Genomic DNA, 18,274 nt, shown 5'->3' with positions numbered 1-18,274 from the left:
GTGAGGTAATGGGAGGCGCTGTGTGGTCCTCAGTATGCGGGAATTGTTCGGCGAGGTAATGGGAGGCGCTATGTGATCCTCAGTACGTAGGAATCGCTTGGCGAGGTAATGGGAGGCGCTGTGTGGTCCTCAGTATGCGGGAATTGCTCGGCGAGGTAATGGGAGGCGCTATGTGATCCTCAGTACGTAGGAATCGCTTGGCGAGGTAATGGGAGGCGCTGTGTGGTCCTCAGTATGCGGGAATCGCTCGGTGAGGTAATGGGAGGCGCTGTGTGGTCCTCAGTATGCGGGAATTGCTCGGCGAGGTAATGGGAGGCGCTGTGTGGTCCTCAGTATGCGGGACTCACTCGGCGAGGTAATGGGAGGCGCTGTGTGGTCCTCAGTATGCGGGACTCACTCGGCGAGGTAATGGGAGGCGCTGTGTGGTCCTCAGTGCGTGGGAATCGCTCGGCGAGGTAATGGGAGGCACTGTGTGGTCCTCAGTACGCGGGAATCGCTCGGCGAGGTAATGGGAGACGTTGTGTGGTCCTCAGTATGCGGGAATAGCTCGGCGAGGTAATAGGAAGCGCTGTGTGGTTCTCAGTATGCGGGAATCGCTCTGCGAGGTAATGGAAGACGTTGTGTGGTCCTCAGTATGCGGGAATAGCTCGGCGAGGTAATAGGAAGCGCTGTGTGGTCCTCAGTGCGCGGGAATCGCTCGGCGAGGTAATGGGAGGAGCTGTGTGGTCCTCAGTACGCGGGAATCACTCGGCGAGGTAATGGGAGGCGCTGTGTGGTTCTCAGTATGCGGGAATAGCTCGGCGAGGTAATGGCAGGCGCTGTGTGGTCCTCAGTGCGTGGGAATCGCTCGGCGAGGTAATGGAAGACGTTGTGTGGTCCTCAGTATGCGGGAATAGCTCGGCGAGGTAATAGGAAGCGCTGTGTGGTCCTCAGTGCGCGGGAATCGCTCGGCGAGGTAATGGGAGGACCTGTGTGGTCCTCAGTACGCGTGAATCACTCGGCAAGGTAATGGGAGGCGCTGTGTGGTTCTCAGTATGCGGGAATCGCTCGGCGAGGTAATGGGAGGCGCTGTGTGGTCCTCAGTGCGTGGGAATCGCTCGGCGAGGTAATGGGAGGCACTGTGTGGTCCTCAGTTTGCGGGAATCGCTCGGCGAGGTAATGGGAGGCGCTGTGTGGTCCTCAGTGCGTGGGAATCGCTCAGCGAGGTAATGGGAGGCACTGTGTGGTCCTCAGTACGCGGGAATCGCTCGGCAAGGTAATGAGAGACGTTGTGTGGTCCTCAGTATGCGGGAATAGCTCGGCGAGGTAATAGGAAGCGCTGTGTGGTCCTCAGTATGCGGGAATCGCTCGGCGAGGTAATGGGAGGCACTGTGTGGTCCTCAGTACGTGGGAATCGCTCGGCGAGGTAATGGAAGACGTTGTGTGGTCCTCAGTATGCGGGAATAGCTCGGCGAGGTAATAGGAAGCGCTGTGTGGTCCTCAGTGCGCGGGAATCGCTCGGCGAGGTAATGGGAGGAGCTGTGTGGTCCTCAGTACGCGGGAATCACTCGGCGAGGTAATGGGAGGCGCTGTGTGGTCCTCAGTGTGTGGGAATCGCTCGGCGAGGTAATGGGAGGCACTGTGTGGTCCTCAGTACGCGGGAATCGCTCGGCGAGGTAATGGGAGACGTTGTGTGGTCCTCAGTATGCGGGAATAGCTCGGCGAGGTAATAGGAAGCGCTGTGTGGTCCTCAGTATGCGGGAATTGCTCAGCGAGGTAATGGGAGACGTTGTGTGGTCCTCAGTATGCGGGAATAGCTCGGCGAGGTAATAGGAAGCACTGTGTGGTCCTCAGTATGCGGGAATTGCTCAGCGAGGTAATGGGAGACGTTGTGTGGTCCTCAGTATGCGGGAATAGCTCAGCGAGGTAATAGGAAGCACTGTGTGGTCCTCAGTATGCGGGAATTGCTCAGCGAGGTAATAGGAGTAGATGTGTGGTCCTCAGGATGCGGGAATCGCTAGGCGAGGTAATGGGAGGCGCTATGTGGTCCTCAGTGCGCAGGAATAGCTCGGCGAGGTAATGGGAGGCGCTATGTGGTCCTCAGTATGCGGGAATAGCTCGGCAAGGTAATGGGAGGCGCTGTGTGATCCTTAGTGCGTGGGAATCGCTCGGCGAGGTAATGGGAGGTGCTGTGTGGTCCTCAGTATGCGGGAACAGCTCAGCGAGGTCATGGGAGGCGCTATATGATCCTCAGTATGCGGGAATCGCTCGGCGAGGTAATGGGAGACACTGTGTGGTCCTCAGTACGCAGGAATCGCTTGGCGAGGTAATGGGAGGCGCTGTGTGGTCCTCAGTATGCGGGAATCGCTTGGTGAGGTAATGGGAGGCGCTGTGTGGTCCTCAGTATGCGGTAATCGCTCGGCGAGGTAATGGGAGGTGCTATGTGATCCTCAGTACGTAGGAATCGCTTGGCGAGGTAATGGGAGGCGCTGTGTGGTCCTCAGTATGCGGGAATTGCTCAGCGAGGTAATAGGAGGCACTGTGTGGTCCTCAGTATGCGGGAATCGCTCAGTGAGGTAATAGGAGGCGTTGTGTGGTCGTCAGTATGCGGTAATCGCTCGGCGAGGTAATATGATGCGCTGTGTGGTCCTCAGTGCGCGGGAATCGCTCGGTGAGGTAATGAGAGGCGCTGTGTGGTCCTCAGTATGCGGGAATAGCTTGGCGAGGTAATGGGAGGCGCTGTGTGGTTCTCAGTACGCGGGAATAGCTCGGTGAGGTAATGGGAGGCGCTGTGTGGTCCTCAGTATGCGGGAATTGCTCAGCGAGATAATGGGAGTAGCTGTGTGGTCCTCAGTATGCGGGAATCGCTCAGCGAGGTAATAGGAGGCACTGTGTGGTCCTCGGTATGTGGAAATCGCTCGGCGAGGTAATGGGAGGCGTTGCGTGGTTGTCAGTATGCGGGAATCACTCAGCGAGGTAATGGGTGGTGCTGTGTGGTCCTCAGTATGCGGGAATCGCTCGGTCAGGTAATGGGAGGCGCTGTGTGGTCCTCAGTATGCGGGAATCGCTCGGTGAGGTAATGGGAGGCGCTGTGTGGTCCTCAGTATGCGGGAATTGCTCGGCGAGGTAATGGGAGGCGCTATGTGATCCTCAGTACGTAGGAATCGCTTGGCGAGGTAATGGGAGGCGCTGTGTGGTCCTCAGTATGCGGGAATTGCTCGGCGAGGTAATGGGAGGCGCTATGTGATCCTCAGTACGTAGGAATCGCTTGGCGAGGTAATGGGAGGCGCTGTGTGGTCCTCAGTATGCGGGATTCGCTCGGCGAAGTAATGGGAGGCGCTGTGTGGTCCTCAGTATGCGGGAATTGCTCAGCGAGATAATGGGAGTAGCTGTGTGGTCCTCAGTATGCGGGAATCGCTCGGCGACTTAATGGGAGGCGCTGTGTTGTCCTCAGTACGCGGCAATATCTCGGCGAAGTAATGGGAGGCGCTGTGTGGTCCTCAGTACGCGGGAATAGCTCGGCGAAGTAATGGGAGGCGCTGTGTGGTCCTCAGTATGCGGGAATTGCTCAGCAAGATAATGGGAGTAGCTGTGTGGTCCTCAGTATGCGGGAATTGCTCAGCGAAGGTAATAGGAGGCACTGTGTGGTCCTCGGTATGTGGGAATCGCTCAGCGAGGTTATGAGTGGCGCTGTGTAGTCCTCAGTGCGCGGGAATAGCTCGGCGAGGTAATGGGAGGCGCTGTGTGGTCCTCAGTATGCGGGAACCGCTCGGCGAGGTAATGGGAGGCGCTGTGTGGTCCTCAATACGCGGGAAACGCTTGGCAAGGTAATGGGAGGCGCTGTGTGGTCCTCAATACGCGGGAAACGCTTGGCAAGGTAATGGGAGGCGCTGTGTGGTCGTCAGTATGCGGGAATTGCTCGGCGAGGTAATGGGAGGCTCTGTGTGGTCCTCAGTGCGCGGGAATCGCTGAGCGAGGTAATGGGAGGCGCTGTGTGGTCCTCAGTATGTGGGAATCGCTCGGCGAGGTAATGGAAGGCGCTGTGTGGTCCTCAGTATGTGGGAATCGCTCGGCGAGGTATTGGGAGGCGCTGTGTGGTCCTCAGTATGCGGGAATAGCTTGGCGAGGTAATGGGAGGCGCTGTGTGGTCCTCAGTACGCGGGAATCGCTGGGTTCAGCCACTTTATACTGTGATGACGGAGAACAGGGCAGTGACATGGAGGTGACGGTGTGTGACTATCATTGCGGTCTCCGCTTATTCCAGTCACTTACTAGCCAAACATGAGCTTAGCTAGCCCTGTGAGCAATGGTCATCAGGCGGCAGCTCGGGCCACTATCTGATGTAGCTGTGTAGACCTCTTCTTCTTCGGGTTCTGCTTCTCAGTGTGGTATTGCCCTGCAGGTTGGAGTTTGATGCCTACCGAGCTGACCTGGAGGAGCTGAGTTTGGGGCCACGTGACACGGCCACGCTCAGCCGCATTGAGGCCGCACAGCAAAACTTCCAGGCACATCGCCACAAATACGAGAAACTGCGAGGAGATGTGACCATCAAACTGCGCTTCTTACAGGAAAATAAGGTACGATGCTGAGCTCCTGGACCCCGGCGATGTCCTCGGAGCCCTGCCACCGCGTTGTCTCCTCACGTTCACATCAATATGATAAACCCATGGATTTCACCCAACAGTAGCGCATGACAAGGCCAGCCTAGATTACAACCCATCACTAGCTCTACAGTGAGGGCCAGAAATCTGTGGCTAGTGACGAATCCTCCTGATTTCAGCTCTGCAGGTCGCCATTTTTCATTTATAATGACACAACTCAGATGTAATAGAAGTGGAGACTTTCAGGTTTAATTAAAGGGATTACAAAAATCTCCTATGACATGATTAGGAATTGCAGCCATTTTTCTACAAAACCTCCTGATATCAGGGGCTCAGAAGTAACTGGACAGATTAAACTTTCCCAGAAATAAATGTCCATGTTTAACCCTTTGTCGAGAATCCTTTGCAGCAATTACTGAGGGCTTCCAGCCATGGACGTCTCCATCACTGATCTCCTCCTGTTTCAGGCTTCTGGCCATTAACATCTCCATCGCTGGTCTTCTCTGGTGTGAGGCTTCCGGCCATGGACGTCTCCATCGCTGGTCTCCTCCTGTCTGATGCTTCCAGCCATGGACGTCTGCATCACTGGTCTCCTCCTGTTTCAGGCTTCTGGCCATGGACATCTCCATCGCTGGTCTTCTCTGGTGTGAGGCTTCCGGCCATGGACGTCTCCATCGCTGGTCTCCTCCTGTCTGATGCTTCCAGCCATGGACGTCTCCATCATTGGTCTCCTCCTGTTTCAGGCTTCTGGCAATGGACATCTCCATCGCTAGTCTTCTCTGGTGTGAGACTTCTGGCCATGGACGTCTCCATCGCTGGTCTCCTCCTGTCTGATGCTTCCAGCCATGGATGTCTCCATCACTGGTCTCCTGCTGTTTCAGGCTTCTGGCCATGGACATCTCCATCGCTGGTCTTCTCTGGTGTGAGACTTCTGGCCATGGACGTCTCCATCGCTAGTCTCCTCCTGTTTGATGCTTCCAGCCATGGACGTCTCCATTGCTGGTCTCCTCCTGTGTGAGCCTTCCGGCCATGGACGTCTCCATCACTGGTCTCCTCTTGTTTTAGGCTTCTGGCCATGGACATCTCCATCGCTGGTCTTCTGTGGTGTGAGGCTTCCGGCCATGGATGTCTTCATCACTGGTCTCCTCCTGTTTGATGCTTCCAGCCATGGATGTCTCCATCGCTAGTCTCATCCTGTTTGATGCTTCCAGCCATGGACGTCTCCATTGCTGGTCTCCTCCTGTGTGAGCCTTCCGGCCATGGACGTCTCCATCACTGGTCTCCTCCTGTTTGATGCTTCCAGCCATGGATGTCTCCATCGCTAGTCTCATCCTGTTTGATGCTTCCAGCCATGGACGTCTCCATTGCTGGTCTCCTCCTGTGTGAGCCTTCCGGCCATGGACATCTCCATCGCTGGTCTTCTGTGGTGTGAGGCTTCCGGCCATGGATGTCTTCATCACTGGTCTCCTCCTGTTTGATGCTTCCAGCCATGGATGTCTCCATCGCTAGTCTCCTCCTGTTTGATGCTTCCAGCCATGGACGTCTCCATTGCTGGTCTCCTCCTGTGTGAGGCTTTGCTGCTTTTACTGCTGTTACTTCAGTTGTTTTTTGTTTGTGGCTCTTTCTCCTTAAGTTTTGTCTTAACCCTTTAAGGAGTAAGCCAATTTTGTCCCGGGTGAAATTTTACAACTCTGCCCAGTGTCACTTTGAGGTTATACCGTATTTTTCGGACTATAAGACGCACCGGACTATAAGACGCACCCTGGTTTTAGAGGAGGAAAATGGTAAAATAAAACTTTAAGCAAAAAATGTGGTCATGACACACTGTTATGGGGCGAGGATCTGCTGCTGAAACTGTTATGGGGGTAATGTCCCCAAATTTTCTACTAAGGTACCCCATCCTGGTAATGATCCTCCTGCCTTGTATATGATCCTGCTATAAACCCCCATCCAGCCTGTTCACATACCCCCCCCATCCAGCCTGTTCACATACCCCCCCATCCAGCCTGTTCACATACCCCCCCATCCAGCCTGTTCACATACCCCCCCATCCAGCCTGTTCACATACCCCCCCATCCAGCCTGTTCACATACCCCCCCCCATCCAGCCTGTTCACATACCCCCCCAATCCAGCCTGTTCACATACCCCCCCATCCAGCCTGTTCACATACCCCCCCATCCAGCCTGTTCACATACCCCCCCCATCCAGCCTGTTCACATACCCCCCCCATCCAGCCTGTTCACATACCCCCCCATCCAGCCTGTTCACATACCCCCCCCATCCAGCCTGTTCACATACCCCCCCATCCAGCCTGTTCACATACCCCCCCAATCCAGCCTGTTCACATACCCCCCCATCCAGCCTGTTCACATACCCCCGCCATCCAGCCTGTTCACATACCCCCCCCATCCAGCCTGTTCACATACCCCCCCCCCCATCCAGCCTGTTCACATACCCCCCCCCATCCAGCCTGTTGACATACCCCCCCCATCCAGCCTGTTCACATCCCCCCCATCCAGCCTGTTCACATCCCCCCCCATCCAGCCTGTTCACATCCCCCCCCATCCAGCCTGTTCACATCCCCCCCCATCCAGCCTGTTCACATCCCCCCCCATCCAGCCTGTTCACATCCCCCCCCCATCCAGCCTGTTCACATCCCCCCCCCCCATCCAGCCTGTTCACATCCCTCCCCCCCATCCAGCCTGTTCACATCCCCCCCCCATCCAGCCTGTTCACATCCCCCCCTCCATCCAGCTTGTTCACATCCCCCCCTCCATCCAGCTTGTTCACATCCCCCCCCCATCCAGCCTGTTCACATCCCCCCCTCCATCCAGCTTGTTCACATCCCCCCCTCCATCCAGCTTGTTCACATCCCCCCCCCATCCAGCCTGTTCACATCCCCCCCTCCATCCAGCTTGTTCACATCCCCCCCTCCATCCAGCTTGTTCACATCCCCCCCCTCCATCCAGCCTGTTCACATCCCCCCCCTCCATCCAGCCTGTTCACATCCCCCCCCCCATCCAGCCTGTTCACATCCCCCCCCCCCATCCAGCCTGTTCACATCCCCCCCCTCCATCCAGCCTGTTCACATCCCCCCCCTCCATCCAGCCTGTTCACATCCCCCCCCCCCATCCAGCCTGTTCACATCCCCCCCTCCATCCAGCTTGTTCACATCCCCCCCCTCCATCCAGCCTGTTCACATCCCCCCCTCCATCCAGCTTGTTCACATCCCCCCCCCCATCCAGCCTGTTCACATCCCCCCCTCCATCCAGCTTGTTCACATCCCCCCCCTCCATCCAGCCTGTTCACATCCCCCCCCATCCAGCCTGTTCACATCCCCCCCTCCATCCAGCCTGTTCACATCCCCCCCCCATCCAGCCTGTTCACATCCCCCCCCCCCATCCAGCCTGTTCACATCCCCCCCCCCTCCATCCAGCCTGTTCACATACTCCCATCCTGCTATATGCCCCCATCGTGCTAATATACTATCCTGGTATATGGCCTGTATCCTATAGCACAGAGAAAAAAAAAAAAAACGTTTATACTCACCTTTTCCTCACTCCCTGCAGCACCGATCACATCTTCCTCTCTGCACGCTGATCTGTGTGTGTGGAGCCGTTCCCCTGCAGCACCGATCATATCTTCCTCTCTGCACGCTGATCTGTGTGTGTGGAGCCGTTCCCCTGCAGCACCGATCATATCTTCCTCTCTGCACGCTGATCTGTGTGTGTGGAGCCGTTCCCCTGCAGCACCGATCATATCTTCCTCTCTGCACGCTGATCTGTGTGTGTGGAGCCGTTCCCCTGCAGCACGCGATGTCTTCCTGTCTGTGCCGATTAGCTGACCAGCTCAGCACAGATCAGCTGACCGGCACAGACAGGAAGACATCGCGTGCAGCAGGGGGACGGCTCCACACACGGGGACGGGTGAGTGTACTGATTCACTGCCCCCCGCGCTGGTAATGACGCGCGGGGGGCAGTGAATACAGCCGCACATGATCACTCCAGGCTGTAATTGCCAGGGGTGATCATGCGGCCGGCTCTTTGCTATGCGCGCGTCCCCGCTCGTCCTCCCGCCCACCTGTCAGCGCCGGCTTCTGCGCTGAGAGATGGGCGGGAGGATGGGCGTGCATATGTAATGAGCGGGCCCACGTGGTCACGGCAGGCGCTGCTGCTGCCTGCTCGTGCCCCCGATGACCCGCTCCACCACAGCACCCTCGTTCCCGGCCGCAGCCCTATAGTCAGACCATAAGACGCACCCCCAACTTTCCCCCAACATTTGGGGGAAAAAAAGTGCGTCTTATGGTCCGAAAAATACGGTAACTCTGGAGCTTCATTGGATCCCGGTGATTCTGAGACTGTTTTTCGTGACATATTGTCCTTCATGATTTTGGTACATTTAGGACGATATTTTTTGCTTTTATTTGTGAAAAATCCAAAATTTACTGAAAAGTTTTAAAATATCACAATTTTCAAACTTTTAATTTTTCTGCCCTTAAACCACAGATTTCTGTCACCCAATAGTTAATAACTTTTCCCACATGCCTCTTTTTTGTTGGGAAGTTAGAAGGGGTCAAAGGTCATCAGGAATTTCTCATTTTTCCAACAAAATTTACAAAACCATTGTTTTAGGAACCACATCACATTGGAAGTGACTTTGAGGGGCCGAGGTGACAGAAAATACCCAAAAGTGACCCCATTCTAAAAACTGCACCCCTCACACTGCTCAATACCACATCCAAGAAGATCATTAACCCTTCAGGTGCTTCACAGGAACTAAAGCAATGTGGAATGGGAAAAAACAAAAATTATCATTTTACCTAAAAATATTGTCCTAGCCCAAATGTATTCACTTTTAGAAGAAATAACACAACAATATGGACCACACAGTTTGTTGCCCACTTTCTTATGAGCGCGGTGTGATACCCCACATGTGGTCAGAAACCTCTGTTTGGACAAATGGGAGGAACCGGAACAAAAGGAGCAATATTTACATTTTGGCACAAATTTGCCTGAAATAGATTTCGGGCGCCATGTTGCATTTGACGGGCCCCTAAAGAGCAGAAACCCCCAGAAAGTGATTCCAATATGGAAATTAGACCCTCAAGAATGTTATCACAACAGCTATTCAAGAAGCGCCGATAGCACCCCCAAATATATGGTATTAAATATAGACACAACCGTATATAGAAAAACGGGGCGTCACAGAACCGTATATAGAAAAACGGGGCGTCACAGAACCATATATAGAAAAACGGGGCGTCAGAGAACCGTATATAGCAAAACGGGGTGTCACAGAACCGTATATAGAAAAACGGGGCGCCACAGAACCGTATATAGAAAAACGGGGCGTCACAGAACCGTATATAGAAAAACGGGGCGTCACAGAACCGTATATAGAAAAACGGGGCGTCACAGAACCGTATATAGAAAAACGGGGCGTCACAGAACCGTATATAGAAAAACGGGGCGTCACAGAACCATATATAGAAAAACGGGGCGTCACAGAACCGTATATAGAAAAACGGGGCGTCACAGAACCGTATATAGAAAAACGGGGCGTCAGAGAACCGTATATAGAAAAACGGGGCGTCACAGAACCGTATATAGAAAAACGGGGCGTCACAGAACCGTATATAGAAAAACAGGGCTTACTCTACTGATGTTACTGAGCTCAGGACTTACTCTACTTATGTTACTGTGGTTAGGACTTACTCTACTGATGTTACCACAGTCATGGCTTACTCTACTGATGTTACTGAGCTCAGGACTTACTCTACAGACGTTCCCATGGTCATGGCTTACTCTACTGACGTTCCTATGGTCAGGGCTTACTCTACTGATGTTCCTATGGTCAGGGCTTACTCTACTGATGTTACTGTGGTCAGGGCTTACTCTACTGATGTTACTGCGGTCAGGGCTTACTCTACTGATGTTACTGTGCTCAGGACTTACTCTACTGACGTTCCCATGGTCAGGGCTTACTCTACTGACGTTCCCATGGTCAGGGCTTACTCTACTGACGTTCCCATGGTCAGGGCTTAATCTACTGACATTCCTATGGTCAGGGCTTACTCTACTGATGTTACCGCAGTCATGGCTTACTCTACTGACGTTCCCATGGTCAGGGCCTACTCTACTGACGTTCCCATGATCAGGGCCTACTCTACTGACGTTCCTATGGTCAGGGCTTACTCTACTGACGTTCCCACGGTCAGGGCTTACTCTACTGACGTTCCCACGGTCAGGGCTTACTCTACTGACGTTCCCATGGTCAGGGCTTACTCTACTGACGTTCCCATGGTCAGGGCTTACTCTACTGACGTTCCCATGGTCAGGGCTTACTCTACTGACGTTCCCATGGTCAGGGCTTACTCTACTGACGTTCCCATGGTCAGGGCTTACTCTACTGACGTTCCCATGGTCAGGGCTTACTCTACTGACGTTCCCATGGTCAGGGCTTACTCTACTGACGTTCCCATGGTCAGGGCTTACTCTACTGACGTTCCCATGGTCAGGGCTTACTCTACTGACGTTCCCATGGTCAGGGCTTACTCTACTGACGTTCCCATGGTCAGGGCTTACTCTACTGACGTTCCCATGGTCAGGGCTTACTCTACTGATGTTACTGCGGTCAGGGCTTACTCTACTGATGTTCTTATGGCTAGGGCTTTCACCTACTAATATTGCAGTAATAGTTTGTCACTCTTCCTACAAAATCCTGACCGCTGGTCACTTCTGACTTTACCGCAATCATGGCTTCCGCTACTTACAGTTTTTGTGGCGATTGCATGTTAAGTTTTCCTTTTAATATATGCTGCTCATCTATGATCACCATTCATGAACCCTGTGTGTCCTGTGTCATCTTCTCTTCCAGGTAAAGGTCATGCACAAGCAGCTCCTCCTCTTCCATAACGCCATCTCCTCATATTTTGCCGGGAATCAGCAGCAGCTGGAGGCTTCACTGCAACAATTCAACATCAAGCTGAGCAGCGCGGCCAGCGACAAGCCCTCCTGGCTGGAGGAGCAGTGACCGCACCACTCTGCTCTGTATGTGTTTGTGATTGCGGGTACCGTATATGTAAGTGTTGTGTGCATGAAGGTGTGTGTGTGTGTGTGTGTGTGTGTGTGTGTAACTACCGTGTGCCGCTGCGAGCGTCCTTTGTATGCTAGATTGTATCCTTCTGTGTCTACAGATTAGTGTGTATGACGGTACATCTGATACTCGGGGTCGTGCAGGTTGTGGGCAGTCACCAGATCATGATAGCCAGTATAAAACCCACGCACCTGGTGATGGCTATTCTGCTTCTTTTAACCCGTCCAGGTGGACATGTCACACCACTCCACCATGCTCAGGTACGCTCCCCTCTCCTCTTTTCTGTAGACATCCAATCCACCATCCTCAGGTCTCTTCTCCACTGTTCTCCAGGTCCCCTCAGCTCTTCCCTCCTCTGCAGATATGCACTCCACTGTTCTCCTTATCCCCCCAGCTCTCCTCTCCTCTGTAGATATGCGCTCCACTGTCCTCCAGGTCTCCTCAGCTCTTCCCTCCTCTGCAGATATGCGCTCCACTGTCCTCCAGGTCTCCTCAGCTCTTCCCTCCTCTGCAGATATGCGCTCCATTGTCCTCCAGGTCTCCTCAGCTCTTCCCCCCTCTGCAGATATGCGCTCCACTGTCCTCCAGGTCTCCTCAGCTCTTCCCCCCTCTGCAGATATGCGCTCCACTGTCCTCCAGGTCTCCTCAGCTCTCCTCTCCTCTGTAGATATGCGCTCCACTGTCCTCCAGGTCTCCTCAGCTCTTCCCTCCTCTGCAGATATGCGCTCCATTGTCCTCCAGGTCTCCTCAGCTCTTCCCCCCTCTGCAGATATGCGCTCCATTGTCCTCCAGGTCTCCTCAGCTCTTCCCCCCTCTGCAGATATGCGCTCCACTGTCCTCCAGGTCTCCTCAGCTCTCCTCTCCTCTGTAGATATGCGCTCCACTGTCCTCCAGGTCCCCTCAGCTCTCCTCTCCTCTGCAGATATGCGCTCCACTGTTCTCCTTATCCCCTCAGCTCTCCTCTGCAGATATGTACTCCTCTGTCCTCCAGGTCCCCTCAGCTCTCCTCTCCTCTGCAGGTGTGCGCTCCACTGTTCTCCTTATCCCCTCAGCTCTCCTCTCCTCTGCAGATATGCGCTCCACTGTCCTCCAGGTCCCCTCGGCTCTCCTCTGCAGATATGCGCTCCACTGTCCTCCAGGTCCCCTCGGCTCTCCTCTCCTCTGCAGATATGTCCTCCACTGCTCTCCTCTCCTCTGCAGATATGCACTCCACTGCACTCCTCTCCTCTGCAGATATGTCCTCCACTGCTCTCCTCTCCTCTGCAGATATGCACTCCACTGTACTCCAGGTCCCCTCAGCTCTCCTCTCCTCTGCAGATATGCGCTCCACTGTTCTCCAGGTCCCCTCAGCTCTCCTCTCCTCTGCAGATATGCGCTCCACTGTTCTCCTCATCCCCTCTGCTCTCCTCTCCTCTCTGCAGATATGCGCTCCACTGTTCTCATCCCCTCTGCTCTCCTCTGCAGATATGCGCTCCACTGTCCTCCAGGTCTCCTCAGCTCTCCTCTCCTCTGAAGATATGTGGTCCACTGTCCTCCAGGTCCCCTCAGCTCTCCTCTCCTCTGCAGATATGCGCTCCACTGTTCTCCTTATCCCCTCAGCTCTCCTCTCCTCTGCAGATATGCGCTCCACTGTCCTCCAGGTCCCCTCAGCTCTCCTCTCCACAAAGATATGCATTCCACTGTCTTCCAGGTCTCCTCAGCTCTCCTCTCCTCTGCAGGTGTGCGCTCCACTGTTCTCCTTATCCCCTCAGCTCTCCTCTCCTCTGCAGATATGTACTCCACTGTCCTCCAGGTCCCCTCAGCTCTCCTCTCCTCTGCAGGTGTGCGCTCCACTGTTCTCCTTATCCCCTCAACTCTCCTCTGCAGATATGCGCTCCACTGTCCTCCAGGTCCCCTCGGCTCTCCTCTCCTCTGCAGATATGTCCTCCACTGCTCTCCTCTCCTCTGCAGATATGCACTCCACTGCACTCCTCTCCTCTGCAGATATGCATTCCACTGTTTTCCTCATCCCCTCAGCTCTCCTCTCCTCTGCAGATATGCGCTCCACTGTTCTCCTCATCCCCTCTGCTCTCCTCTGCAGATATGCGCTTCACTGTCCTCCAGGTCCCCTCAGCTCTCCTCTCCTCTGCAGATATACGCTCCACTGTTTTCCAGGTCCCCTTGGCTCTCCTCTCCTCTGCAGATATGCGCTCCACTGTTTTCCTCATCCCCTCGGCTCTCCTCTCCTCTGCAGATATGCGCTCCACTGTTCTCCAGGTCCCCTCAGCTCTCCTCTCCTCTACAGATATGTCCTCCAGGTCCAGTTGGCTCTCCTCTGCAGATATGTGCTCCACTGTTCTCCAGTTCCCGTTGGCTCTCCTCTCCTCTGCAGATATGTCCTCCACTGTTCTCCAGGTCCCCTCATCTCTCCTCTACTCTGCAGATATGTCCTCCACTGTTCTCCAGGTCCCCTCATCTCTCCTCTACTCTGCAGATATGTGCTTCACTGTCCTCCAGGTCCCCTCATCTCTCCTCTACTCTGCAGATATGTCCTCCACTGTTCTCCAGGTCCCCTCATCTCTCCTCTACTCTGCAGATATGCGCTCCACAGTTCTCCAGGTCTCCTCAGCTCTCCTCCCCTCTGTAGACTTTCACTCCACTGTTACAAAAACCAAAAATGAATGGTAGCCCAAATCAGTTAAATAACTGCACCATAGATAAATGATCAAAATACAAAATGTATTAATAACTATTAACGTGAAGAAAGTGACATGCAGTAGGTAAAAAGATAGACATTGCCCAGAAACTACACCACCAGAACAGGCCACTAGATGGCAGTCTATATTCATGAACCTAGGGGTATTATGTAAGGATAGCAACTGAGCTGAACATGAGGAGGTGAGACGTGGCTATGATAATCACTTGTGTATATCACCCCAATAGGTGCTGCTCCTTCATAAGCAGCCATGACAAAACCTGAAAATACCTTGTGACCAGATGTATGACTGGAGATCAGGCAAGTCAGGTGGCAGGGCAGGAGGCCTCGACGCACGTTTCACGAGGAGTGGCTTCGTCAGGAGGCATGGTTCTCCAGGTCCCATTTGCTCTCCTCTCCTCTGCACACATGTGCTCCATTGTTCACCAGGTCCCCTCAGCTCTCCTCTCTTCTGTAGACATTTACTCCCTGTTCTCCAAGTCCTCTCTGCTCTCCTATTCTCAGTAGACATCACACGCCACTGTTTTCTAGGTCCCCTCTCCTCTCCTCTGTAGACATCCACTACACTGGTTCGGTCCCCTTCGCTCTCCTCTCCCCTGTAGACATCCACTCCATTGTCCTCAGGTCCCCTCAGCTCTCCTCTCTTCTGTAGACATTCACTGCACTGTTCTCCAGGTACCCTCGGCTCTCCTCTCTTCTGTAGACATCCACTCCACTGTTCTCCATTTTCTCTCCACTCTCCTCTCCTTTTTAGACATGTACTCCACTGTTCTTGAGGTCCCCTCAGCTCTCCTCTTCTCTGTAGACATCCACTCCACTGTTCTCCATGATCTTTCTCCCCTCCACTCTCCTCTCGTTTGTAGACATCCACTTCACTGCTCTTCTCTCATCTGTAGACTTTCACTCCAGTGTGCTCCATTTCCCCTCCTCTCGTCTGTAGACATCCACTTCACCGTTTACGAGGATTCTTCTCCTCCGTTCTCCTCTTTTCTGTAGACATTCACTCCGCTGTTTTCCATGATCTTTCTCCCCTCCACTCTCCTCTCGTCTGTAGACATCTACTCCACTGCTCTCCATGATCTCTCTCTTTTCCTTTGCAAACATTCACTCCAGTGTTCCCCATGTCCCCTCGGCTATCTTCTTCTCTGTAGGCATCCACTGCACTATTCTCAAGCATCCCTTTCCTCCTCTCTCTACTCTTCTGTAGACACACTCCAATGTTCTCCATGATTTGTCTCCTTCGTTCTCCTCTCTTCTGTAGACATTTTCTCCACTGCTCTCCTGGAATCCTCTCCTCCACCCTCCACTTTTCTGTAGACCTCCACTCTACTGTTCTCCATGATCCCTTTCCTCCGCTCTCTTTTGTAGACATCCATTCCACTGTTCTCCATGATCCCTTTCCTCTGCTCTGCTCTTTTCTGTAGACCTCCACTCCTGTTCTCCATGATCCCTTTCCTCCGCTCTTTTCTGTAGACATCCACTCCACTGTTCTCGAGGATCCCGCTCCTCTCTTCTGTAGACATCCATTCCACTGTTCTCCATGATCCCTTTCCTCTGCTCTGCTCTTTTCGGTAGACATCCACTCCACAGTTCTCGAGGATCCCTCTCCTCTTTTCTGTAGACATCCACTCCTTTAACCCTCTCCTCCAGTCTCCTTTCTTCCATAGATTTTCACTCCACTACTCATCAGGCCCCCATCACTGCTACACTACATGGTCTTCATTTATGAAGCAGTTTTTGCCAGTCTTCTCGTGTAAAACTGCTTGAAGTGTTACAAAGTTACTGAACAACTAAAATTGTACAAAATGTTGACTTTTGGCCTTTTTTTTCCAGTCTTCGAAAGCTCTGCTATTTTTTTATTTATTTATTTATTTTTTTTTAATGGGCATGACCAATTTGTCAAAGTTATAAATTATGTCACAAAGGTCATGTAAATTGTGACCAAAACGGGTTCAAACCCGACTGACGTAAATTTCTGGCGCATGGCATTCGAGAGAGACACCAAAGTCCGTAATCAGTGCAGAAGTCTTAATGAAGGAGCAAAGTCACTCAGACTGGCGAACGTCACACCGACCCATCTTCCCTCTCCTCTAGCTCCTCTGGGCAGAGGCAAGGCTTTTTCCACCATTCTCTGCCTGGTTTCCTCATCTGATGGATCTGTGTCTTCTCACGACCTTGGTGGTGTAGTCCCTGATGATTGTGCTCGGGAGCTGTGGTCATGTTGTGCTGATGCTTGCAGCCTCTTCCTGCAGGTCCCTGGTGTAATGGCTGAGGGTTATATGGGGCTCGTGCTCGCTGTCTTTCCAGCATTGCTATGTTGCACACACCAGTAGAGGTTCTCCTCTGTAGCAGTCGCAGGGGATTTCTGCCACAACGTCTTTTTGGTTTTATCATCACTGGAGGGGGCCCCTGACGAGGAGCCCCTGCCTGGAGGGGGCCCCTGACGAGGAGCCCCTGCCTGGAGGGGGCCCCTGACGAGGAGCCCCTGCCTGGAGGGGGCCCCTGACGAGGAGCCCCTGCCTGGAGGGGGCCCCTGACGTGGAGCCCCTGACATGGAGTCCTGGGAGGATGGCTAGAGTAGAGGAGATTTAGTGGCAGATTTTACTATACACTCATATACACAATAGTTGAGGATGGTGACATGATTGCGGCACGCTCTGTGTGAGTGGCGGCATGTTCCCCGGATGTGTGTGAATGCTTTGTACTACACTACTTCTGTGTGGCGAGTGTCGGCGTCTGCACTCCTGAGAGTGCACAGATGTCTTATCCCTTTACATTTCAGTGTGTGTGGTGGATGTGTGCGAGCACTGCGGTAGTATTACACAGCGCAGTGTGTACTCTTAGGGTCCACAGCTCTCCAGATTCCACCCCTGTGTAATTATCATTGGGCCATGTGCTTGTTACCTTCCCTGTAGTACAATAACTATTTATGAAGAGATTGTTACATGGGAATGGTTTGTGGGTGCCGACGCTCCTTCTGGGGTCTCGCAGGCCACGGAGATCACCTCAATCAGGAGCGTCTGTTACTAGAACATTTCTGTAAATCTGAATAAAACTAATGAAGAGTCTGTGGTGTTTGTGATTGAGGGTCACTTTCTCACTGATCCAGGTCCACAATGCCTGGATAGCAACAAAAAGGAATGCGAAACATGGCAGAGCGCGTCCTGGTGACATTTCGCTGATCCACATCTACGTCAGCCATGGTCCTGGACATGAGTAGAAGAACCCACAAAACTCCAGAATGTCCTGAGCACAGCTGGTGTCTCAACCAGATACAGCTCTAGGTCAGCCACGGATTTGGACACACAAGTGCGTCTCAATAAGTTAGAAAATCATCAAAAGCTAATTTATTTCAGAAATTCAATACAAAAAGGGAAACTCATATTATATAGAGTCATTACACACAGAGGGGATCTATTCCTATATATTATGTAGAGTCATTACACACAGAGGGATCTATTTCTATCTATTATATGGAGTCATTACACACAGAGGGATGTATTCCTATTATATAGTCTCATTACACACAGAGGGATCTATTCCTATCTATTATATAGAGTCATTACACACAGAGGGATCTATTCTTATATATTATGGAGTCATGTCTTGCTAAATTCTCCTAAAAAGGGGCTGAAAGCCCGTACTTACGAAGCACTCACTGATATCCTAATCAGGCACGAATACTAAGATTCTTTATAGCAAGATATTATTTATTTTAATAGCACATGAATAATCCATGGTACATAGGCGTTACCACTACTTTATAGTCATAGAATCTTCTACAATAACAGAAATATGCATCAACATTACCGTATGTTGTAGCACTCCTTTCTCATCGGAGGGACTCGATTAGTGAGAAGGAAGACAACCCGGCCTCTGCATCACAGGCGCAGTGCGATCACT

The 18,274-nt window shown here is 52.8% G+C and overlaps 1 protein-coding gene across 2 annotated transcripts in view; it reads left to right on the top strand.

Annotated features, from left to right (window-relative positions):
- Window positions 1–17,439, top strand: part of ARFIP2 (ARF interacting protein 2) — a 117,148-nt gene extending 99,709 nt beyond the window's left edge. For both annotated transcript variants that reach the window (XM_075337733.1, XM_075337731.1), the window contains 2 exons: window positions 4,382–4,556; window positions 11,458–17,439. In XM_075337733.1, coding sequence (XP_075193848.1) covers window positions 4,382–4,556; window positions 11,458–11,613 — 331 coding nt within the window. In that variant the 3' untranslated portion in view covers window positions 11,614–17,439. The remainder of the gene's footprint in view (window positions 1–4,381; window positions 4,557–11,457) is intronic.
- The last annotated feature ends 835 nt before the right edge of the window (window positions 17,440–18,274 follow it).

This window comes from Anomaloglossus baeobatrachus, chromosome 2 (genome assembly GCF_048569485.1).
Source record: "Anomaloglossus baeobatrachus isolate aAnoBae1 chromosome 2, aAnoBae1.hap1, whole genome shotgun sequence".
Classification (NCBI taxonomy): Eukaryota; Metazoa; Chordata; class Amphibia; order Anura; family Aromobatidae; genus Anomaloglossus; species Anomaloglossus baeobatrachus.
This window is presented reverse-complemented; position numbering and strand designations above follow the sequence as displayed.